We start from the raw sequence: 25,473 nt of genomic DNA on the forward strand, positions 1-25,473 counted from the left end.
AACATGGGCAAAAACATTTATCTGTACCATATCCTGAGATGAAATGAGAATCCTTTTGGTAGAGAACCCTCTCCTCAAGTCTGCTTTAAGCTGACACAGAGCACAAAATCCCATTAGCACCCAGCTAATTGGGAATACTGATGCTCTCACTAGGTGCTCTGCTACGCAGTCAAATAATTTCAAGTGACAAGACTACTGCCACCCAAAAACCCAAGCAGATTTGTGATTACACACTCCATGCAAAATAAACATCTAAGTTCACATTGTATATACAGCTATTTATTTACCAAAATATGTAGAACGCTGCTCATTTATGGGACAACTGCAACTTGCTTCACGGTACTAAACGATGAAAGTGTCATTTCTACATATGTGATTTACTTTCGTTTTCTGTAGGAGATCCCAGCTGATTCTACAATTTATAGTCACTATCAGGCTCCCTAAAAACCTGAAGGTTTTCCACTTGCCAAAGTACATGAAAGGAAGAACTGATGAAACTGACACACTCAAGGAAAAAGGTATGCTCTTGTTACTGAACTGTGTCAGAATACAGATGTCTGACCCCTGCTATTCTGGAGCAAATTGACTTGTCATAGAATAGTGGCTACTTTGTCATCTTAAGGGTGTAAAAACACATCTCTTCCCCAACATTATTTTTCTTCTCCTTAGCTGAAGTTAGAAAATTTTTGCTGACATAAACAGTAATTCATGTTACCAGCTGTTCAGCTGACTCAGTTATCCACACACAAGACTAAATTCAGGTTTAGAGAGAAGACAAAAAAAATTAACACATTAGAATCCTTTTGCCTGAACAGCCATAATCAACATTCAGCTTGTAGAATACAAAAGCTGTTTCTATTGTAGAAACAGAATTAGGCACAGTAATCAGTCCATCTATCATGTCTGGTATCCTGCCTCTAAGCATTGCCTTGCTTTATAAGGAGTAATAAAACAGTCTTGTTGTAATTAGTTCTATTATACATTGTGTTACAGAGAAGAAAATCCTGATCTTGCAAAAGAGATCACTTTCTCAGCATGAACAACAGTAACCGTCACTTATCCTTCATGAGAGATCAGCAGAGTACTTTCACAAACAGGCAGCATAATCCAATAAACATTTCAAGCAGGTGTGACCCACATTCAGCATACTGGGAACATATAAAGGTCCTAAGCCATGAAACCCATAGGTTTCAGTAATATTGCTCAAACCCTAGCACCTTGCTCATTCCAACCCCTAAGTGCTGCTCCTCAAAGCACTGAATGCTGCAGCTGTTCAGATACGTCCTAGCCAGGCTTCCCCATACAGAAAGGTTTGATTTCTCATTGATCAGAAAGTGTTTGTCCATTCCTCATGCACTACAGGATGGGACCACCAGATGGACTTTACTCCTCCACACTGACTTTTCCCCACGACAGAGGAGCTATTAACACTAATTTGTACTGGGCGTGCTACCAACATTAACTGTCAAGAGAGCATATCAGAAGAGAGTCTAGGCAGTTGTAACACATTGCTTCTTTGAAGAATTAGAAAAACCTTTATGACACAAAATATCATTTTTCAAAGTTATATTCCTGTTTGCCTAATCATGCCATTAAATGGGTTACAGTGATAAAACAGAAAGTTACCATGTAATTTTTTTTTTATAAAACTGATTGGCTAATGACAGTTGCTAAGTAAAGTGCTTCGTGTTCTGGCCAAACGCTGCTCTTTCATCATATGGTAACCCTCAGCTCTCTACATCTCTTAGTATTCCTTCTGTGCAAGACAGGGCCAGCAGTAAAAGACACAGGCTCCACCTAAATCTTCACATTAAGAGCCATCCCTCCTGGCTCTATGCAAGGAAAAAGCTCAGTAAGGCCACAGTGTCAAATATGAACTTCCACATTATGAATCTTCCACCCTCTGTGATGTGCAGCATTACAGCAGCATGAAAGTAACTTCTTCCACTTTAAAATATTCTTGACTAGCAATCAGAGAACACTAAAAAAAAAGATACTGAAGTTTGAAAAGCAAAACTGAAAGCGTGCACAAAGAAGATGAAAAAATGGACCATCTTTTCTCCCATCTGAGAGACCTCATTAGACAAGCTAAGTCTTTACATCCTGAGTAAACCTAAGAGAATCTAGTTGAAAATAAAAACAGAGGTGCAGATATTTAAGACCCCAACATTCTACAAACAGGGGCTGTCGGAGAAAGAGGAGGGAAAAAAAAAAACAGATGGTACAATCAGAAGAAAAAGAATACATTTTAAAATGGAGCTTCAACCTCACAAGCTGAACTAGCCACTCAGTATCTGTCCACCTCCCTAAAAAGAAGTCACCAACATTTTAGCGTGGCCAGAAAGATTTGTTTTGTTTGGAGCTATGACAAGGTTACAGTGGCAAACCTACAGAGCTTCACTGTGTAGAGCAAAAGGTTTGTTCCCAGTCAACAAAATCACACAGAAACAGGGAAGAGGTAAAAAGTAGATCATGTCACCCACATCAATGCCCAGGAAGGTTAAGTCAGTTCTGATATAGAGTCATGAAGATGACATTTACAAGAGACACCTTCACCACCTGATTTTCAGTATCTAAGTTTGGTGTAAGAGCAAGGCTTGTACAAAGAAGAGAGGAAGACATGGGAACAATAAAGAAAAAAGAATATCACAAATACATTGATTTAAAAAAAAAAAAAAACGGTCTATATGAAGATTTTGGTAGAACTAGGGATTTTCCCTCTAGGAAATGTGTGCTTTTGTTTACTTTATAGATTTATTTATTTGAAATTTGTAGGAAATCCTTTACTACCTAAACCCAAAGCACCAATTCAAGGTGTATCAACATTAGAACCCAAATCTACCATTCTAAGAAAGTCAAAGCAACCCAACTGCAAAAGAGAGAGAAACAAAAGAATGTGGAAGCTTTCTGCATGCTTTCTGTTAACTTAAGCTCCTAAGAGTGCTCTACATAGCAAACTGGGCAAGGAGTTCCTAAGCACTACTGTGTCCCATGAATGAGTTTCAGTAAGTACAGTCAAGCTGAAACTTAAAACAGCACAGTTCTTAATCAACTATCCACCTCTACCTGAAATAAAGAGTTGTACAAATACAATCTACTTTAAAACTCACCATTTGACTTTATTTCCCGTACGTAGTTACTTGGAAACCACCCTGTTTTGCCATTTAGAGTTCCTTCCCACCAGCCTCCTTCTTCCACTCTTGTTACATGAATAATATCTCCTTTCGAAAAAGAAAGTTCATCTTCATTTGTCTGCTGAAAATTAAATTTTGCTCTCACCACCAACTGATGGTTGCTGTTATCTGTCATGTCCTAGTAGGAATACAAAAGGATAACTTTAGATATTTAAATGATTATTTTATTAACAGAAGTAGCCATACAAACAGTCCCCCCCCCCCAACACACACATCTCCTGCATATTTTTATTCTAAGGATTTGCAAGGGATTTTTATTTCTTGATTTCTACAAGTCCCAGGAGTACATCACCTTATTATAGCCTCTTCAAATCAGAATGGGGAAATGGAACAAGAAATAGGAGCAATTCCTACTAAAACAAAAATCACTACTCTTTATGTAGCATAAACTGATATTGCCTTTTGCAGCTACAAAGATGTAAAACTGTTGCATCGCAGTTTTCTAACTCATTCCAGATCAGGGGTGGTGGTATTGAGCTGGGGGTAACTCAGAACCTTTAGTGTTGGATAACAAATAGAGTTTGCAGCTTAAAGCTTCCCTTCCCTGGAATGTGCAAGTCACAGCAGCCTGCCCACAGAGGAAAGCTGTCCTTCCAGAAAGCCTAAGAATCAATCAAGCAATTTACTTCAAATAAGTACTCAGAAAACCATTTGCTGCAAGGTTAGAACAGGTGCTAATCTGATGCACATTCAACTTGCAGCTGTCCATATACACATATGCTTATCTCTCATAAAAACGAGAAGGTTTATTGTTCTGTAATGACTAAATGCTCTCAGCTACCTTCAAATGAACAATGTTCAAACTTGTCTTTTCACTCTTAGATTTCTGTAGTAATCTAGAATTAGGATGAACTATCACGCTTAAAAAAAACTAAAAAAGCTAACTACTCAAACAGCTTTAAGTAATCCAATACAAACCACTGTACTGTAACTGGGAGAATAAGATTACTGAACACACCTGTCTTCACCACAGCAGTGCCAGCTACCCATATAACCAAAAAAGGTAACTTAGGAGAAAAAAAAAAACAGTGTAAGTAATCCTAGTCTGCTTTCCAGGTAGCAGAATTCCACTTGCATATTTGCTATGCAGTTGAGGTGATTTAAAATATCTATCACATAGATGTTTTGTTTTGTTTGGTCATTAGGGTCATTCAACATCTGAGCTCAGTTTATATTTTTAGCAACTAGGTTACTTTATCACATCTCACTTTAACAATCTGACAATGGCTGACAAATTGTGGGAAGATGAAGGAAAACGTAAAATGGAAAATATATAGAACTCCTCGAGATATGCTAAGTTGCAGAACATCTGACCATTGCCACAGATTCAGGCAACTGTCTCTGACTCCAAATGAGCAACCAATCCAGTGAGAACAGTTCCAAACTCAAAACCAAATGACAAGTTTTCCTCGTTTTGGTCACCAGCTCTCTTCTCATTCATGTGCTTCTCTGTCCCTTTGCAACTGCTTGCACAGCTGTTCAGATCTGATACAAATACTTATAACTCGTTATTTCAGTTATCCAGCTAACAGCTAGCCCTACAAATGGTTTCATCAGCAAAACAGAGTGGGTGGTGAACAGCACAGTGGGAGCTGAAATTAGTGGCCTAAGGCGAGAACTTGCAGGGGCTCTGCTAGCAGAGAAAATACACATCAAGCCACACCTAGCACTGTGTATCATCACATAGTTAAAAATAGCTTCCTTTAAGGATGAAAAAAAGCAGTTTATAGATTGGAACCCTCCTTACCAAGCTTTCAGTTGCTAAAAGCACCTTCCATCACAATTAGTTTCAGTGGTCCCCACACTGATTTCGGTTGCTGTGCGAAGCAGCTGCCTGTGCCACTGTTACCTGAAGGCTATTGAAAGGATTCATCCCAAAACATAACAGCAAATAGGAATAGCCTCCAGTATTGCCAATACTAAAAGCACCATCCTTGCTGAGGTCTGAATATCTTTTGTTAATTTTCCCTACATTCAGAGTGAGTACAAACACGGGATTTTGCCTTTAAAAAAGACTTTACACTTGTGAGTATGAAATAAATACTGCAAAACACTCTATGTGCAAACAACATAGAATGATAATCAAGAAAAGGAAAAAACAAAGAAAAAGCCACCAAGAAAAAAAGCACTACCCTAGAAGATAACAGAAAGTTGCACATATTTTGGAACACTGCTAAGAAAAGCTGCAAAAAAAGAACTTCACAGGCTTGAAGTACAGGGATGAAAAACAGTCATTGGTTGTTTGTTACAGTATTGTTTACTTATAAATTAAATAAAAAGGAAAACAAAAACTAAAAAGCTCACCTCAGCACATTTGAATTCTAGAACTTACCAAACTCCGATACTGTCCCTGGAAGAGCTTTGAAGTTCTACTGTGTAAAGGCTGAGATCCCAGAGAATCGAAAGATTTTATCCGATGAGATGAGGGCCGCGCACATACAGAGTCACTGCCCAGCCCTATGTCTGGGGAAGGAACAAAAGCAACAATTAGAATTTGAGAAATCTGTCTGTAACTCTCTGCCTCCTTCTGAAAAACTCACATGCTTAAAGCAGGCTCAAGGTATCCGTAGTTGCTCAGTAACTCAAGTTTTAAAAAGTTAAAGGAACGGTATGATCTGAAATCCAGACACCGTCAGCTTCTTCCACATACATACAGGAAAACAATTTGAGCTGCTTAGGAAGAGGAGGGTTAGGATTGCATTGCTTCATTCCTACCCACTACCAGTCTTTTTAAAGGTAATTAACCAACATCATTTTAGCTAGTGGCTAAGAAATTCAAATGCACAGAATCTGCTTGAAGTAAAGCCAGCCACATCTGTTTCTTAATTCTTCCCCACCACCACCATCTCCTTCTCAATTGAAGCATTCTTTCCACTGGCTTCCTATGCTCCTCTCCCATACTTTTTGCGAAATCAGCTATTTCTTCTTTGAGGGCAGGAGGGAGTAACGTAACAGGAAGAAAGCTGCTTGCTTTAAGGAAAGAACACCAGCATCCCCATTCCCCAATCAAAAAAAAAAAAACCCACTCAACTTTTCCACTCTTCCACTAGTCTCAAAAAATAAAATAAAATAAAAACTCACAGCATGTGAAATGTACCCCCTAAAGGGCTGACAGCAAGGGGCAGTAGGGCCAGCCCATTCTACCATCCTAGTGGGCAGCAGCGCAGTGGGGTGTGGTCAGTTGGCCCTCCCACTATCAGTTCACGCATGGTGGGGGTAGAACTGCGTACTAGCAGGGCAGGGGCTGATCTCAGGCAGGGCACTAACTGCACAGAAAGCATCTTCTCCACGCCAGGGTCGCACCACGGAGATCCACGTGGAGCTCCATGCAGTATTACAGGGAGATGAGGCTGCTTTTAGCTGCTCTTTCTCTCAGCCAGCACCAAGCCCTCACAGCCAGGCCTTGTGCATGGGGAATGCTTTCATGGCCTTTACATATATAGCATGTTAAAGTAGGCAAACATTGCTTCTTTTGCCTGTATGCCACAAGTCCTTCTTTTCCCTCGTGCTTTCCATACACAAGGAGCCCTATAAGCCATGTATCCCAACCCTGGATACCACTAGGCTGTGATTCTCCCACCCTACCTTCTCTCTTGATTTTTAAGCCAGTTAACCTCTCGTAGCAGTCTGCTGTGTTTCCAACATTTGACCTACATTAGAGGTAAGCAGACAACCAAGTTCTCCCATTTGGTTGCTTTCAGACGAAAGCAAACAGTGATTATGCAATCCTAGTTATTTTCAGTATAGAAAAGGGACATGAGCAGGTTCCATTCCTACACAGGTGAAAAATGTACATCTGCTGTTTCACATCACATCCAAAGGGACAGCTCTATTAATCTCAAAGACAAACCATTTCAACTTCAGCACAGCATCTAACAGCAGCTGAAATGCAGGAGAAGGACAAGGGTGAGATGGGCAATGAGCACAGGATTAAATTGCTGGCAGAGGATGCTCTATGCCTACAGTTATCAGAGAAACACCTTCAGGTATATCTTTTCAAATGAGTCATTATCCTTCAAAAGGTATATAAATATAAACTTACTAGTCAAATGGTGCAGCACAAACTATTCATTTTAATTTGTGTATTTTGTATGGACAGTATCCTTACACACTGACGACATAAAAACTTCTCCCTTTGAAGCTGCTTTCTTAAAAGCATTTGAGGGCCACTGTGTTAATACAAACAGTGGTGATTATAGTCCATTACAGAAAGAATATTCATCTTTGTTTTCATAAACTGCTTGGAGAAATGCAGGACAAGATCATGGACTTCATTTGAAAGTCTTAATTTCATTGTTAATTCCATGCTTCCAAAAGGATTACTGTCCAAAAAAGTAAAAAAAATAAAATAAAAATGAAAAGAATTCAAGAACTCAATTTGTTTCTCTAGAAACAAAATTTGCATGTTAGATAAATATTTAATCATAGTTTTCTCAGAATCTTCACACTTCCATCTAGCCAAAGATTTCCACTTCTTCACAGTTTCCTCAGCTCCCCTGCAACAGTTCCTCTCCCCTTATCCACCTACAGAATCTAAACTGGCCCCTTGAACCCATCCCTCCCAAAGTTAAAGAACCCAATGCCTCACAGTGGAGGGCTGATGTTAAATAACCCAAAGGCTATATTCATAGCCTTTCATCAATGAAGCTTCAGCTCACAACTCACACTCCTTCAGTTATGGAAAGATCCGCCTCAGTAATCTGTGTATAACTGAAATTTATGCAAACCCAGATCTGGAAGCCATCTTCCAGTCCTAGACTAGAGATACTTAAGTGTCCTTTTGGCCTTGCATACTCACCAAGAACATTGTTAGGAGGAACAGTTAGTCAACAACATTCACGCAGTCCTGTTTGCTTCTATGAATGAAGCAGCAATGCAGTTTGCATGTGGTTTTGATTTCTGGTTTCCATATCAACACTACCAACTTCCCCCATCCCATGCAATGAATCAGACAGGGTCCTTCTAAGGCCATCTGCAATAGTGACTTTTTGATGTGGATATTACTCTAATGAAGTTTGGATCAGACACGCTTTCTTCTCTCCCCTGAAGACTGCTACAGTCAGTGTGCAGTGGCAGCTTTAAAGATGTACTGGAAGCAATCAACACTGCCACTCAAAGTTAAGATGAGAAGCAGTGGTATAAGCAGTTTCAATCAAAGTGAATGAATGGTATTACCCCATGCCCATCCACTATCCTAATTATTTGTTTGCAGAAGCAACACCTAAAAGGTGCTTGCTGATATATGAAAAATAAACACAAAAAAAAAAACTCTTCTGACCACAGAACTACTTTAAGAGAGCCAAGATACTCATAACAATATCAAACAAAGCTCCTTGGTTTCTAAGAACCATTGCTAGTTAAAAGTCTGTCTCAGGTTCGCTGCAAAACTTCCTGCTGCAAAAGAAGAAACTACAGAACACACAGGGCCACTGGGAAAGGTGCAAGAACAAAAAAAAAGAAACAATAAAAAGGCTGCAGATGCTTATTTTATAGGCATAAATATACACTGATGCAAGCTGAACACAAGAGGACACCAAAAGAGTAGGCAGCACTTACCTGCAGTCACCTTATTTAAAGCAACCAGAGAGCTGAGAACTTTGCTGAAGTTCTGACCCTGGTACAGATCATTTGCATCAAAAGTCTAAAAACAAAAAAAAAAAAACCATACAATAAGCCACAGAAACATTTAAACAAAGCATTTCTATCCTTATGCAAACCATAACCAGAGGAGCTATTTCCTGTTCAAGGTGATCAGCCTTCAAGTGGCTGCCATGGATATGGCAAACTGTGGAGTTCCCTTCCCCTTTGTTAAGAAGGTTGTTTTTAAATAGAAATAAAATTTAGGAACGGATGAATTTGCATCAAAAAGAAAGGAAGAAAACATAAGCTAAAGATATCAAGTGTCACTCTGGCCAAAGAAGCTTAGAGTGCTGCATTACACTCTCAGCACACTTTTTCTGTAATAGCTCACAAGCATTGGACCCGATCATTCATAGAGTACTTTTAAAATCTTACAGTAGCATGCATGCCCCTTTATTCTACAGTATACAAATGAAAACAGTGTTTCTTAAAATCAAAGAATTTTACATTGCTGGATAAATCATACAATTAGATTGAGTTTTGGGAAGGGGAAGGATGAAAGCTGAGGATGATTTTATTTAACTGTGGGAAGCAGATTCAAACCTCAAACTATCTTGTAGAAAACACACTAGTAGCTTTCAAGCACTCAGTGATGACATGAAACATCTGGATTTTCAGGGGGAGAAAAAGAAAAAATTCATAATATTTGCCTGAGGTAATGGAAACACTCATCCAAAATCTCATGAAAACAGCTCTCTCCCAATTGATTCTGCATAGATTCAAAGGAGTAACAGTATTCCCTTGTGTAAGATTAGAAAGAGGACAGCCAAAGGCAGCTATTACTGTTGTCCAAACTAATTTAAGAAACAAAAAGACTCAGTTTCCTGCAGCGTCCCAACCGTTATCTAAAAAAGTCAGAAAGAACTTGGCTGTTTTCCTGATAAGAGCCGCGTCCCACCAGCAGATCTGTGGGCCCACAACCACCCTCCAGCAGCCTATAATGCAGAGAGGGCAGGTCACTGCCTCAGGAGAGAGAACGGGGCACAGGGAGGCACGCTGAAATGAAACCATGAAAGCATCTGTGGAACCCTCTAAAAGTAACCACATCACAGACCAACAAAGCAGAGGATCATCTGCTGCCAACACCCCCTGATTAGAATTATTAAAAAGTTTAAGAAAATGTTTTGAACTATAGCTTAAACTTACAGAAATCTAAGAAATAACAAGAATCAACTACATTTTCATCTCACCTTCATTCTGAGCTTGGTTTCAGCCAGGGCTCTACCAGGCCAGCTAACCAGAGCACAGCAGGATGCAGTAAGCCCCGTTTCCTGTTGTGCTGGGACTATGAGGGACCCAGGAGGAGCTGATTGGGCCTTCCAATGCATTCGGGGCCATAAAAAAATGCCTGTATCCACGGTGTGCATCCAATCTGCCTCACAGGAAGCAGCACAATGAGAGGATAAGAAACGTTTGCTTCCTTGTGGTTTTATATAGAGCCATTCCAACAGGAAGCCTCGGCACTGTCACAGCCAGCAGGTCCATTTGTTTATTAATGAAAGGGCCACAACATCCTCACGTTGAGTTTCATACTGACATAACAAATGTTTAAGAATGAACTCATCTAGACACATAAAGAGGGATTAAAAAAATGCAAGCGCTCTAACATTGCAAAGCTACCTTATTATTTGCACATCAACACGTTTATCTCAATTATCTCAAGATGTTCCACAAGGATCTTTGTGGAATTTCTAGAGGAAAGGGTTATTTGCAGGTTTTCACAATAACTTGGGTGTGATGGATGGCCATCTCCATCCTGCTATATACATGCAGACCTAATTGCTGACCCTTTGAAACATCCCATCTGGATCTGAGAGTCCCCCTGAAGCTTCTCCCCTTCAGCACAGCCACACAACAAGCACATCCACACAGTGCTTCAGTAACTGGCAGAACCAGGGCCGAATTTTGAGACGCAAGTAATAAGCTCAGTTATTTTCATACTGCACACCATTACCAAAACTGAGTCTGCACATTAAATTACTTCCTATGACACTAGCCTAACCCACTTTTCAAACTGGAAAAGCACAGCATAAATTCAGACTTGCACATCCTTGCCACAGCTCTTAATACCTAAATATGCAAACAGAATAGTTAGCTTGAAAATACTGCCACTGTCTTCCAAACATTATATGACAGGCATACATAGGCACTAAGCAAGCCCATATGGAAATACACTTACAGCACATCCCTGCTGTACAGGCAAGCAAGTTTGAACTCTGCAGACACACCACCTGCAGGGAAGTTTTACCCTCCCATTCATCCACCTCCTACCTTCCCCCATGCCACTTAGGGAAATCATTAGTCAGGATGCGACTGTAGAACTGCATAAGTCACATTGCGTGAGGACACAGATAAGCCAAATCCTTTCAACAAATATTTCAATAAAATAAATACCAGCCCTTGGTTTTCAAATTCCAAAAAAGTCTTATTGGTGTGTGGTCCATTTTAAGTATTTATTTAATAACTATGCTTTGTTAAGGTAGAGCAGGACTATGTTATGAAACTCTTTACAGTTCATAAATAGTTAACTGGGAATCAATTAACTCTAGAAGGCAATCAGACTGATTCCCCTCACACCTCTTGTTCAGAACAGGGAGACAGGCCAATAACATCGTCCTCACATGACGTTTCAACATCTCACCCATCAATCTTTTGGACACGTGCTATATTCCAAAGCAGACTTGACCAAACTGCCTTGCATTACACACAGCACTGCACATACCCCCAGGAGCACAGCGGCCCTTTTGGTCACAGCCAGCAGACTCCTGCTGCCAAAACTCCAATGGGAGGCAAACTTCACTGCCTATTATATTATGGCCTCTCCTGAGAGATTGATGAAATGTTAAACAACAGAAGCAGCTATCAGTGCAGCAAATACCCTATAGAAAGATGTACATTAGATGGTAATTCTTCATTAATAATTGTATTAGCGGCTATTAATTAGGCAGTTCTTAAATTCATTTCATAGGAGTTGTATTGATTTTCTCATTAGTGGTGTTTCCCAAACATCAAGCTAAATGCCTCAGAGATCCATTTCATCTGTGTAATGGTTTTCAACTACCAAATCCATACTCTCATTTCACAGCACAACTGACTTCTGCACCCATCCGCTTAAACTCCAACACAAAAAACAGCCGCAGTAATACACTCAGATCATTCTAAACCACTTGAGAGCTGTCAACCCTCTGTGGGTGAAGATCTCTGCTTAAGAGGTGTTTACAACCTAATATTAATGAAATAAAACCAACACAGCAATGCTCAACCCTCACCTCCCTGAAAAGCAGGGAGAAGTCAGACAGCAAAATAACTGAAAGAAAAAATAAAGAAAATACGGTCAGGAATACACCTGGTGAGAGCAAACTAAGCATTACCAAAAATTCACAGCAACGACTTGTCTTCAAATTAGCCACCTTCAAGGCCTGCTGATAATACAAACCTGGGAGGATGGACTGACAACTGAAGGCTGTGGTACCATTCAACAAGACAGAATGGGGAGCTGGGCAGGAAGAAGCCTGATGAGGTTTAACAAGAGCAGATGTAGAGTCTTGCACACAGGGAGGAACAACCACATTCATCAGAACAGGTTAGGGGGTGATCTACTGGAAAGGAGCCCTGCAGAGATGGATCTGGGTGTTCTGGTGGACAACAGGTTGGCCATGAGCCAGCACTGTGCCCTGGTGACCAAGACAGCCAATAGCATCTTGGAGTGTATTAAAAATACGTGTGGCCAGGAGGTCGAGGGAGGTGATCCTCACCCTCTATAAAGCTCTGGTGAGGACACATTCAGAATACTGTGTCCAGTTCTGGGATTCCCAGTTCAAACAAGACAAGGATCTCTTAGGAGTCCAAAGGAAGACCACATTGATGATTAAGGGCCTGGAGCCTATCCTGTATGAGGAAAGGCTGGGTAACCTGGGTCCATTCAGCCTGGAGAGAAGATGACTGAGAGGAGATCTGATAAATGTTTATAAATACCTAAAGGGATGTTGGAGGCAAATCGATGAGGCCAGGCTCTTCTCAATGGTGCATAGCAACAGGACAAGGAGCAATGGCCTAGAACTTGAACGTAGGAAATTCCATACAAACATGCAGAAGAAATTCATTATGGGAAGAGTGATAAAGCACTGGAAAAAGGTTGCCCAGAGAGGTTGTGGAGTGTCCACCTATGGGGGTACTCAAGTCCCATTTGTACATCTACCTGTGCAACCTGCTGTGAGGTACCTGCTTCAGCAGGCGGGTTGTACTCAATGATTTCCTGAGGTCCCTTCCAGCCCCTGCAATTCTGTGACAGGAAAAACTGAGGGCAGCTGGACAAGCTTCCAGGTACGCATTTTTTCTTCAAGTAAGTTTTCTATCAGTCTTAACTATCGTGGCATCAGCAAAGCTGTATCTCACAGTAAGATAAGTTCATGCGCTGGTTAAGATAAAAGGGTTTTTTAAATATATACTTCCTTGGTAGACCAGTGCTTCAAACTTACGCATACAGTGTTCTCAGCAGATATTAACATTTCAAGCATTTGACAAAGATAGATTAAAGCTTTCTTTAAAGCCCAGCACTGCAAGCAACAGCAGCTGACTTATGGACAGCCCTGCTATCTGTGAATCACAGACAGGGCTGCCGCTGCTAACCTATCCCCACAACAAGCTGTGACCCCCAGGCTGTGTGTTCCGAACCAGCAGGACACTTCCTAGCTCAGCTCGGTGGCCTAGGGCCCCCTGTGCCAAAGATTAAAAGAACATTGGCTTGCTCCCCCAGAGGAAATGGAAGGAAATGAGCAGGGTCTCTGCATCACCTGTGGGGGTTGGCAGCAAGCAGCATGACCACATGCAATGCGTCATCCCACCTGCTCCTGGCAGACAGACCGCAGTGCTTTTGGCCACGGGAGTATGGAGATATATATATATATATAAAAAAAAAAAAAGCAGGGAAAAAGAAAAAAAATACCTCTCCTTGAGGAAACAGTGACCTTCACAATCACTAAGAACCTCCAACAACCCTTACAGTTCCACCACTACCGACGTGTTCCTGCCGACAGCTGCTGTCAAGGGGCCGGCTAAAGCCGCCACTGTTCCACCTCCCTGTGATTAACCCTCACCATCCAGAGAGCTTAGGTAAGCCTGCGGGCAAAGCACCAATGCCTTTGTTCATTCCAACGGTGGATCAGCTGTGTGGGAGCTCAGTCTCACTCAGCTGTTAAGCAGCAGCTGGTTGGGAAAAGGGAATTATCATCTGAAAGCTGCGGCAGTAAAAGGGGAGATAAGGAAAGCAGGGAGCTATGACAACAGAGAGGAAGGAAAGGGGAGGGAGAGAAGGGAAGAAGATTACAACATTCTGGCAATCCATACGATGTGCAGTTACCCAAACTGTAACACACAGCACGAGGGAAAGCTAAATAAATCAAGTTGTTGGGCAAATTAATAGCAAGACAAATAACTGGGTGAACAGATCCGCAGTGTGGGGTTTCTGGGCTATTTGCAACTGCTCACGAAGGAAATTAAAACTCGGTAAAGAACGTATAAAGACTCCAATCTGTAATAACATTTATTGCTCATATAAACTTATTTCTCAAAACCAAAAGAGCTTAATTGTACTAGGAACACCACATCACCTAAAAAGCTTTCATTTCTACAATGAATAATATTTTTAAAACCTAACACTTATTTCCAGAAGCAGGCACAACGTGCACTAAACACATATCTAAGTTTGCAGAATGCACACCTGTGTGTACAGATGTGTGTGTGCGTGCATATGAATACACAAATCTGAAAAGGATAAAGGTTAAAAAAAAATCTTGTTTAGAGTTCCTCAAGATGTACTAAAGCTTTCCATCTCCATCTCTGTTTTGTCCTAAAGCCAGCTGCAAGGCACTAATGATTCTGCAGAGCATTCGCTTCAGACACCATACAACCTTCCACACCTAAACCACTCCTTCAAAGGCATTACCAGAAGAAACATACACCATTTTCCACGAACCCCAGAAAAAATTACGTGGCAAATTATCTGCACATAAATATTAGATTCCATTCTGAAGATGGGATATACAGTTTGAGATTATCTGAATTCTGTATGTTTTTAACGTATGACACAGCAATTCAGCATCTTCAAATGATTCTAGAGGAACTCAACCAAACAAGATGCAGAGTTCACGAAGAGAGGTATGTCAGTGGAGAAGGAAACTCAGACAGAAGCATTCCTTAAGGACTCAGCCTGGTAAAGTTCACCTTTATTTCTTATCTATAGAGACAAGAACTCTTTCCTAAATCTGTGGACATCCAGGTCAAAACGCATGAGGAATACTATCTAAACAACCTAACAAAAAAACCAAACAAATTACATGCTTGGAAATACAGATAGTGCTGCTATGAAGTTTCATCATTGCTTTCACAGGAGCAATTACCTCTCAATCCAGCACATCTGACACTGTAACGTAACTATATACACTGGGGGAAAACCACGAGAGAAAGAGTTCAGTAAAATAACCTTTACCCAAGTTGTTTCTATAAATAAGAACTAAAAAAATAAAACCAATCCACTCTATCCATCTCCCAGTTTCTAGCAACAAAAACACTAAAAATACTTGAACGAACTCGGGAGTAAAAACTGTACTTCACGTCAAGTGAAGGGCTTGAGCATGTATGTATATAATCAAAAATCACTGTACAGAATAACAGCAATTTCTGATGCCTGAGATCAGGTGCTCAGTTAGCCAAGTTACATTCATTCCCTCAACCAGAGGACGTCAGAGAGCTCGCAGAACTGCCTCACAAGAATGCAGTAAGTTTTCTCAAGAATGTCAAAGAATTTTACCTCTTGAAAAGTAATATTATTTAGTCCTATAAAAGTCTCTATCAGCAGATACTGGTATAAACAAATTGCAGCATATCAGCAGTATTTGGCTTTAAAATCAAAGGGCTCCTAATCTCAGTGTTTCTTTTAGACACTGCAGAAGACAAACTAACGCAGCATGGAAGGATGTGAGTCGACCAGAAGCCAAAGCTGTAAATGGAACTGGATATAGTGCCATAGCTAAGAAGTCCAGGCCAAATTTTAGAAGCACACAGACAAAGCAAACAATAAACCACACAGAACTACCAGGAGACTGTCTCAAAATAAATAGGCTGCAAAAGAAGAAGGCAATTTCTAGTTCCTGCTTTTCTGAGAACAATGCTAACATCTACTCAAGGACTGTTCCTTTCATTCTGAGAATAGCTGCTTATACTTATAACCACTTCTTCCCCTCATATGAATATTTACAAATCAATGCAGCAGAATCAAGCCAGTCAATTCAGTTGTGGTTTTCAGCCTTTGTATGAGACAAGGGGTTTGAATTAGTTCATAAATAACTTGTAATTATTTAAAAAATTAAATGGTAGAATTTGATCTTCTACATTCCTGAGATGCCTATACCAACACTGACTGATACAACTCTTCTTGTTAGATGGATGGATGCAAGTCACTGGAGTGGCTGAGCTTTCTTCCTTCTCAAAAATCATAGTAGTAGATAGGTTTTGGGAAGCTAATCCCTCTTTCCCTAGCTTCTGCTACTTCAAATCCTTGTTGGGTATCTACACACCAATTTCATTCAACATTCCCATGAAGAAATAGGATGAAGAACGTAAACACCTTTGAGTTACAGTTTAGAGGAAATACATCATACCCTGAAGTATAACATAAAGCTTACAGGCAGATCTGCACCTTCCTGCCCATGACAAAAAGTAAGCATCATATTTTCAAGACACCATTACAGAATCTGCAAACTGTTTCCTGTCTTGAGATAGAAACAAGTGAATTAATCTGGTATTATTTAGTAACCCATGCATTGTGGCTGCATACAATTTCAAGTATCTTACTATTATAATAATTTAAAAAGACAAGAAATGTTAAGTTAGAAAGAAACAAGTTAGGAAAAAACGTCAAAGGAAAAAGTGTCAGAGGAAAAGGGATGCAAGAAATGGCTCTTCATGTTCAAACACTGGGCCACCACTCCACACTAACTGAAAATATCAAGAGCAATGAAAACAGACTGGCCCCAGCAGGATCACATGCAATCACTGCAGGAACCAAGACAACTGGACTTCAGAAGCCAACTGCCCAGTTGGGCTCAAGAACAGAAGAAACAGCCCACTGAATGGGTTCTGAATGCTGACCTTCAGCATAAACATTGCACAGTAACAAGCAACCGTTTGCCAATGGCTGAAGTCCACACTGACATTGAATTTTATCTTTTAAGGATCCAGATCAACCAAGTGTTGATGAAAAGGGAGATTATATTATCAGGAAACCCGAAGCTAAGGATTTCAAATATTAGGAATTCAGACGTCTCCTTTAGGGATACTTCAGTATTTGATATATTTTCTAAAACAAAGTATGCATCAGCTAAATTGCAAACACTTCCATTCTCTTACTGAAAAACACAGGAAGGATTGGCTTGCCACAACTGATCTCAGATGCTTTCTGTCTAGATACATATTCCGCCAACAATTCTCAAATGATTTCTTCAGTATCAACTCCATGTCAAAAGCCACACTGTACAAAGTGGGAAGAGTGCGATATAACAAAGCCAAGTATTTCATTTCAATCTGTATTAAACTTGTAAAGCCAAGTATTTCATGAAAAATCTGAAGAAAAAAGTAGGAAAAACAGTTTATTTGGCATTACCTGTCCTATCTGTAATGCAGCCCTCCACTTGCAAAACAGAGATAACAGGAGCTACATTCCAGATTAAGTCACTACTGCAATGCACAGTGAGAACACAGACTTGCAACACCAGTGTTTAGACACAGAGCAGGCTGGGGAGGGAGGCATTACAGAAGTCGTTTTACTGCAAAAGATTTTGTACTGCAGGAGGTTATCATCTGCCCTCTTAAAATAGTCTGCTGGCTGTATCACTACAGTAGCACATGCTTTAACCACAGCTCAAACGCCACCACGTGCTCATGTGTCACCCGGAACATGTGCTATCCTTAACATTGTAATCAGATGATGCATAGATTCAGTATCAGTGGCAGAAGAGCTACAGACAAGGCAGGAGCCACAGGAATAGCACCACATTTGGCCCTCTGCTCATCAGCATGAGGAAGCACGTCACATACACACTTGTTTTGTTTCTTAAATAAAGGTATTAACTGACAAAACAGGAAAATGCTTGTACAATTAAACATTTACTAATAGCTACAGCAGGCACACTGAAGGATAACTGACTTTGAGATTTCTGGCAGGGGTCAGAATTTGATTAAAAGTGATTAAAATGCACTAGTTTGGGGGAAAAATGGGAAGGAAAAGGAAAGGTAGCCTAGAAATTCAAGAACAGTGGAAAAACAAGGGAGTGTTACATCCTTCAGCTCAGAGGGAGTTTATCAGAAATCTCAATTGCTTCCTGAATATACCACGGAAAGTGCCAAAATAAAGAATAAAGGCTCTCTGAATTCCCATAGGGCCTGCTGAAGCCTCCATTAATAATCAATGGAAGAAAAACAGTATGCCTACAACACTGAGCTGAAATGAGCCAGACAAAAAAAAATAAATAAATTCAAATTTAAATTGGATCCAAGTTAACTCATTTTGACACTTCCATTTCAAAATCCACTAACCACTCTGAACCATGCGCATGGTCTGAGCCACAGCTCCTCTGAAGGGGGCCCTTTTCTAGTCATAGACTGCAATTCTGATTTCAGCAAGCACAAATACTGTTAACAAAGTCCAGGCCTTGATCACTCCGTGTCTTCCACGCACCTGCAATAACATAATCCAAGATCATGCACCACTTCTAAACCACAGGACTTAATGTGTGAGCCAGGGACCAAGTTCTGCCACCTCTGCTCTGCCTCAGACACCACTCCAGATGCAAAGCTGGGCTAGCTGCCTAAGCAGCAGCTGGGCAGCTAGAGGGCCCAGCATCTTCACACAAAGAACATCAAAAACCAAAGCCTATTAACTGCAACAGACTGCACCTTGAGGCCATCCAGCATCCAGGAAAGATCAATCATCCCTACCAGGGGTGAAGCAGACACCCAGAGGCACACAATACACCACAGCTCCAAATAAACCCTTCTGGCTGAGGTTCAGAAGCCCACAGGTCAGGACACAGTTTGAAATGGGGAACCTCCCTTACTCTCATCTGCTACAACCTCACTCTCATTTAATGTGGGATTCGTCATATTCTCACAACAATCTCATTCTAAAAGCTGATGTGGCAAAAAACAAAATGCATCCAGCACGAAGTAGGAAGCTTGCTGCAAGTTTCATGAGCTAAACCAGCGCAAAATAGGACCAGATTAGCACCCAAGCTAATGCGTGGGAGGTAAACATTTACACATTTTGACTGTCAAAGGAAGACGACTCACTTCAGGCACCCAGAAGCTCACAGGATAGGTATTTTCCAACAGGAAAAACTACAGCCTCCCCTAATCCAATTATCCAACATCATGCAGATACTGGGCAACATAAAATTCACACTTAACAGCCTTTGGAATTTTTTAACATGTATTTCCAAAAATCTATAAAAGATGGCCTCTGGCAGATTGCAAACACAGCAAAAACAATCCACAACAATTGTGCTTATTCATAGTAACACCTGGGGATGCAAGCTGAAGGAAACAAAGTGAACTTATCCAAGAAACATGCTGCTTCAGGAGTTGTACAGTCATGATTGATCAGGCTTGGGTATCCCAGCTAGCAGGGAGAACTGAAGGCATTACTGTGAGCAATTACAGCCTCAGCAGTATGAACTCCAGTACTCATTTTCTCCCAGTAACACAGCCACTTGCATTCAGACCTTCACAAAGCAAGGTCCTAAATCCAGTCACCCACTTACCCACGCCCCACCTCACCACCACTGCCTGGGCCCTGAGCCACCTGTATGAAGTGAAACAGGAAACAACACTTACCACTGTCTGGGCCACCCATGACCAAGGTCCTACACATCTCAGATACTCAGCTCATCTCACACTCACTGGCAGCTCACATAGATTCCAACCCTTACTTTTTCTTTGTGTTAAGTCTTCAAGTAGCAGACTGCCTCCTTTAAATACATTTCTCCCAGGAATTAGTATAAATCTGATTATCTCCATGCCAGAATTCACAGAAGAGGCAAGACTGATCTCTGTGACTTACTGGCCCAAAACGATACCTGCCAGTTTTAAGAGAAGCCTGACACCAAATTGTAATGTTAAGGGTAGCACATAATATTGTATTTGACGCAGCCACAAAAGCAGCAAACATAGCCAGGCTTCTAAAGACACAGGGAAAATGGGGAGGGAAGGAGTCAGGAAAAGTACAGGCCAATAAAGCAAATACCTAGGCCTGAGAAACTGACAAAAGCTCTGACAAAGAGCACACAGTCACTGATAGAATCATGCGAGTTGGAAGGAACCTTTAAAGGCCATCCAACTCTCCCTACAAAGAATAGGGACACCTACAGCTCCATCATGGTTCTCAGAGCCCCATCCAGACTCACCTTGAGTATCTCCAAGAACAAGGCATCCACCATTTCCCAGGCAATCTGTTTCAGTGCTTGATGACCACCCTTATCACAAAAACCTCCTTCCTTATACCCAATCTAAACATCCTCTCTTTTAGTTTGAAACCATTTCCCCTTGTCCTATCACAACAGATCCTGCTGAAGTGTCTGTCCCCTTCCTCCTTATAGCCCCCCCCCTCAGATGCTGAAAAGGAACAGAATTGAAGGAGTTGGTATAAATATGAAAACAGAGAAGAATTAACTTCTTTCTACAGTAGCACCGTTATCTTCCAAAAAGACATCACTATCCCTTACAACAATGATCAGCAAGCACAGGTCAGTTCCATTAACGTACCATATTCTGATCAGCCTTTGAAAAAGCTCCACAACAAGGGCTGGTTTTGTTTTCAAACAAACATCATTAAGATAAAAATAATACTCCTTGTGAAGACTCAGAAATACTCAAAAAGAAAAAACAGCTATTCACAAACAATTGGCTTTCACTACGAAGAGATCATCTAAGGAATGATGTAGAAGGGTCTGATTTAGGACACACAGTACTCAAAGCACTGCACACATTTCACAACAGACCTAAGAAGTGAACACTGCTGAGGATGTATAATCATTCAAGTTAAACACAGTTTGTATTTGTAACACTTGCAAGTGACCAAATGTTACACTGGCAAGTGAAATCCAATGCTAACAAAGGTAAGACCCCACTAAAATGAGGGTGAAGCAATCTCCGTTATTAAAAAAAAAATTAAAAATAAAAATAAATGGTTCTCTATTAGCTTATTCCCATTGACAAATACAAGAGGACAGTTAATTCCAGACAACAGATGACGGCTTCTGTTATTTCCATACTGCCTCCACAATTTAAAAACCATTCTGGTCCATCATCATACGGCAACAGGATATAGAGATGTAGCAAGGTTTGTTACTGTGCCACATGAAGTCACACACAGCATGGAGAAGGTCACTCATAAGGTAAGCACAAGTGTGCCTGTTGCCATCAGCAGCAGCAGCTGAACAAACAAAAGGAAGTTTTTATAAAATGCATAATTAAACCATGGAAGTCATTGCCATGGGATGTTGGAGTAAAGAAAAAAGCCCAAAATAGCTTCAGGGTTTAGAAAAAAGCTATAGAAGCCCATCAAGCTGTTAAAAACACTTTGACACATGCATCATCTCCATCTCTTCAAGAAATTCCTTAGCTATGGACTGCAAGGAGCTGGATAGATTTAATAAAGAAAGGGTCACGCTCTATTTCCATCATTTTTATGCTTCTTCACCCAGGAACCTATTACAAACGATTATCTCACAGGATAATAAGCTAAACCAACCTCTTATCTGAACTTGTACACTCTATGTTAGCAGACAGTAAAGTAATCCTCTGTTTTTCATGTCCAAAGTCAAGAAAAGTTTTTACGCTTCATCACTACAGAAACATCTCTGTAAAACTCTGCTGAAACAACAACTAACAGCCTCACCTTCCCAAGTTCTCAGAACCACATACAAGACCTAGCTTGGTAACTACCATGGGATTTAAAAGTGGAGGAAAGTTATTGAGCTGTCATACTGGAAGAAACAGCATCATGACAAACAGAAGTTACCTGCCAGGAATCTGGGGATATGTTTTCCCTAGGCCAGTGCAACCACCTCCTGCCTCACAAAGGTGTGATCCTGACTCAGGGCACCCAGACCCTACGTGCCTCCACATTTTCAACATCAGCTCAGTGAAACAACTGGCTCTGCATTGCACTGTCAAACCATCACAGGGGATAGGGGATGAGGTAGGGCTGCCTCTGATGACAGACTGCTGGGATGGCCCTTTGGAGGGGCAGCACACAGCCAGAAAGTGCTCTCACCATTAATAGAGGCAAATGCAGTAATGCCCATATGACTCAATGCATCATTTGAACACAGACACAGAGAAGACCACACCATACCAAATAACTGATAATTATGTCTAGATTTAAGAAATAAGGAGACAGGTAAGAAGAAACAACTCTACATATCTCTGTGCCAATACAGTGAGACTATGGTAGAGAACACCGGTGATAGTAGTTTGCTATTAGAAAGTGTCCTGTGGTATATTAACACATTTTGGGTGTTTTGTTTTCCCCCCATCTAATCACTGCTGTTTAAATACCACAGAATCTCAGTCTGCACAGCTGATAACACTGAGATGAAGCAGTTGGTACAAGTGAGACTTCTGCTGGCAGCTTGTCACTGTCACTGAAACATCAGTGTGAAGTACGGTGAGTTAAGGATGTGGCTGCTAGACCAACAAGAACACCCACGGGGAAGTACTTAAAACTGAAACTGTCATTCATACTGCGCTTTAAGAAGAAATACTGATTGAATTGTAAGAAGCTACAGCATTCTCAGAAACACTACATCAGAAGTCACTGCAAAGTCATAAATGGCTATAATGCTCTGTCATTTAGCACGGATCAAAACCAGCCAAAATAAGAGATCTCATAACCCTTATTTAGGCTGTGATCCCCATTATAATGTGGCCAAAAACCATGGGCAACTCCCACTGAGGACACCAATGTGGCAGACGCCAATCAGCCCTAAGACCTCCCCACCTTTGCTTTGGGATCACAGAAGGCCCAAGGGACCTTCAGGGAGTCATACTGCTCTGCAAACAGAATCCAGCCTCACAGGAATTCAACACAAATACGAGCAAGATGCTCTGCACACGGCAGAAGCAGGCATCACATCAAGCACCACCCAAGGTAACATCCACTCACATGAGTTCCTTGTTTCTTAAGGCAAAGGTGGTATCAGCTATTAACATCTAGCTTAGCTACAGAAGGGACAAGTTTTCCTGTGTCTAAGTGCACCCAAAAATACAGCCCGTTACATAAAGATGTTACCAGAACTGCAACTTACGCTGTGTTTAAAGCCCACTGCAGATTCTGCCTCAAGCTGCCCAAACACAACAGTAAATACTTCTTTGTTACCTATAAGTAGGCAAACAGAAAGCAGGATGAAAGCACAAAGCTGAGGCACTGTAGGGTTGCTCCTGGAGGAGAGAACAGTTTTTACTTGCAGAAATTTTTAAGCCTGATTCAGACTGTAACAACACAGGGCGGTGTGACACAGACATGTTCTGTGATGACACAGATGTGCAATGACAGCATGACTTTGAATCCTTGCTATATTCAGTAACTAAAAAGCTATCAGTAAGTATTCAGAAGCACAAAGTTTCTACATGCAGGGTTCGTGGCACATACCTGGAACAGTGATGCTCACTTTTCAGGGAGTATCTTATCCAGCTGTGTTTAAATCCAAATCTCACTTTAACAGTCACTGCATATCTTCCTCTTTCCCAGTCCTCGTGATCAACTGCTTTGAAGTCGGCACAGCAGGAGCTGCAGTGGCTGATTGAGGTACAGGGCGGGTTTTCGGGAGGTTCCAGTCTCTCGGGAACCGAGTGAGAGCAGGCAGTCCCAACGGCTGTTCTCGCGAGAGGTTAACGAAGCGTTAACGAGGCGTAGGCGTTGCCAGGGTTTCAGCGCCCTCGCCCACACCCCTCAGCTGAATAGGGCTGAAGGGGTATATCCCTGAAGGGCTCAGGGAGGGCAGTGAAGTATCACATTATAATAATATATATATAGATACGAATTGTAAAGTATTATTTATTTATTTACTTCAATTTTTCATTTCTTTGTTTTTATTTTTTTTGTGCCATGGTCTCTACTAGACAGAGGGCTTGCCTTAAGAAGGCTGTGGCGACCCAGACAGAAGGTCTGCCTAGAAGTGTGGCTACACAGGTCTCTGGTTGCAAGGAGTGCCAGAGCCTGCTACTGCTGGATGAGGGTGTTAAGCAGTTCTCCTGTGCAAGGTGTGAGCAGGTGGAAGATCTGCTTAACATGGTGGTTGAATTGAAGGAGGAGGTTGAGAGACTGAGGGCCATCGGGGACTGTGAGAGGGAGATTGACTGGTGGAGTAACACCCTAGAGTGCCAGAGAGAAAGGTACCAGGGAGATCCCCCACAGTTGGTGGTGGACTCCCTGACCTGTCCCCGTAGGGCAGAAGGGGGATATCTGAGGGATGGGGAGGGCTGGCAGAGAGTCCCTGCTCGGTACCGTGGGCGATCTCCCCCTCTGCCTCCCCAGTGTCCCCAGATACCCCTAAGCAATAGATTTGCAGCATTGGAAGTTGAAGAGGTGATAAGGGGTGAAGTGCAGGAAGATTCCCGCAGGAGGTCACCAATGGCAAGGCAGTCACCTCCGTGCACTGAGACTGCTGCTACTAAGAAAGAAAAGAAGGTGATCGTAGTGGGTGGCTCCCTTCTAAAGGGAACTGAGGGCCCCATTTGCAGACCAGACCCAAACCGCAGGGAAGTGTGCTGTCTCCCTGGGGCTCGGATCAGGGACATTACTAGAAGACTCCTGGACTTGATAGGCCCCACTGATTACTTACTCGTAGTTCAAGCAGACTGCAATGAAATATCTCAGAGAAGTCTGCAAACTATGAAAAGAGATTTCAGGGGATTAGGGCGATTAGTTCAAGGGGTGGGAGCACAAGTGGTGTTTGCTTCCATACCTTCTGGGGTGGTGAAGGACACAGAATGGGCTAGGAAAACACAGGTGATGAATAACTGGCTGAGAGGTTGGTGTAGAGATAGACACTTTGGGTTTTTTGACCATGGGACAGTTTACTCAGCTCCTGGCCTGTTATCTGTTGATGGGACGCACCTATCCCAAAGGGGGAAACGAATCGTAGCACAGGAGCTAGCTGGACTCATTGAGAGAGCTTTAAACTAGCTGTGATGGGGGAAGGGGATAAAACAGGGCTCACCAGTAAAGAGCCTAAGGAGGCTGTGCTGGAGAAAGGGGTGAGGCAGATATATCAGCTGAAGTGCATCTATACTAATGCACGCAGCATGGGCAATAAACAAGAAGAGCTTGAAGCCATTGTGAGGCAGGCTAACTATGACCTTGTGGCTATTACAGAAACATGGTGGGACCACTCCCATGACTGGAATACTGGGATTGATGGCTACAAGCTCTTCAGAAGGGATAGACAGGGAAGAAAGGGTGGTGGCATAGCTCTCTATATCAGGGAGTGTTTTGATGTTGAAGAGCGTGTGGTTGGAAATGACAAAGTAGAGTGTCTATGGATAAGGATCAGGGGGATAGTCTTTAGGAGTGACATCGTGGTGG

General features: G+C 41.7%; 1 protein-coding gene across 3 annotated transcripts in view; it reads right to left on the reverse strand.

Annotated features, from left to right (window-relative positions):
• ARHGEF7 (Rho guanine nucleotide exchange factor 7) overlaps positions 1 to 25,473 on the reverse strand; it is a 105,395-nt gene that overhangs the window by 52,871 nt on the left and 27,051 nt on the right. For 2 of the 3 annotated variants that reach the window (XM_065740997.1, XM_065740996.1), the window contains exons 3-5: positions 8,751 to 8,835; positions 5,527 to 5,657; positions 3,111 to 3,312 (exon numbers count right to left, since the gene is read on the reverse strand). In XM_065740997.1, the coding sequence (XP_065597069.1) occupies positions 3,111 to 3,312; positions 5,527 to 5,657; positions 8,751 to 8,835 (418 nt within the window). Of the gene's footprint in view, positions 1 to 3,110; positions 3,313 to 5,526; positions 5,658 to 8,750; positions 8,836 to 10,024; positions 10,079 to 25,473 lie in introns of those variants that run through there. The other variant, XM_065740995.1, reaches the window with a different exon arrangement.

This window comes from Cyrtonyx montezumae, unplaced genomic scaffold (assembly GCF_038088225.1).
Source record: "Cyrtonyx montezumae isolate F1298 unplaced genomic scaffold, pur_monq_1.0 scaffold_3, whole genome shotgun sequence".
Taxonomy (NCBI): Eukaryota; Metazoa; Chordata; class Aves; order Galliformes; family Odontophoridae; genus Cyrtonyx; species Cyrtonyx montezumae.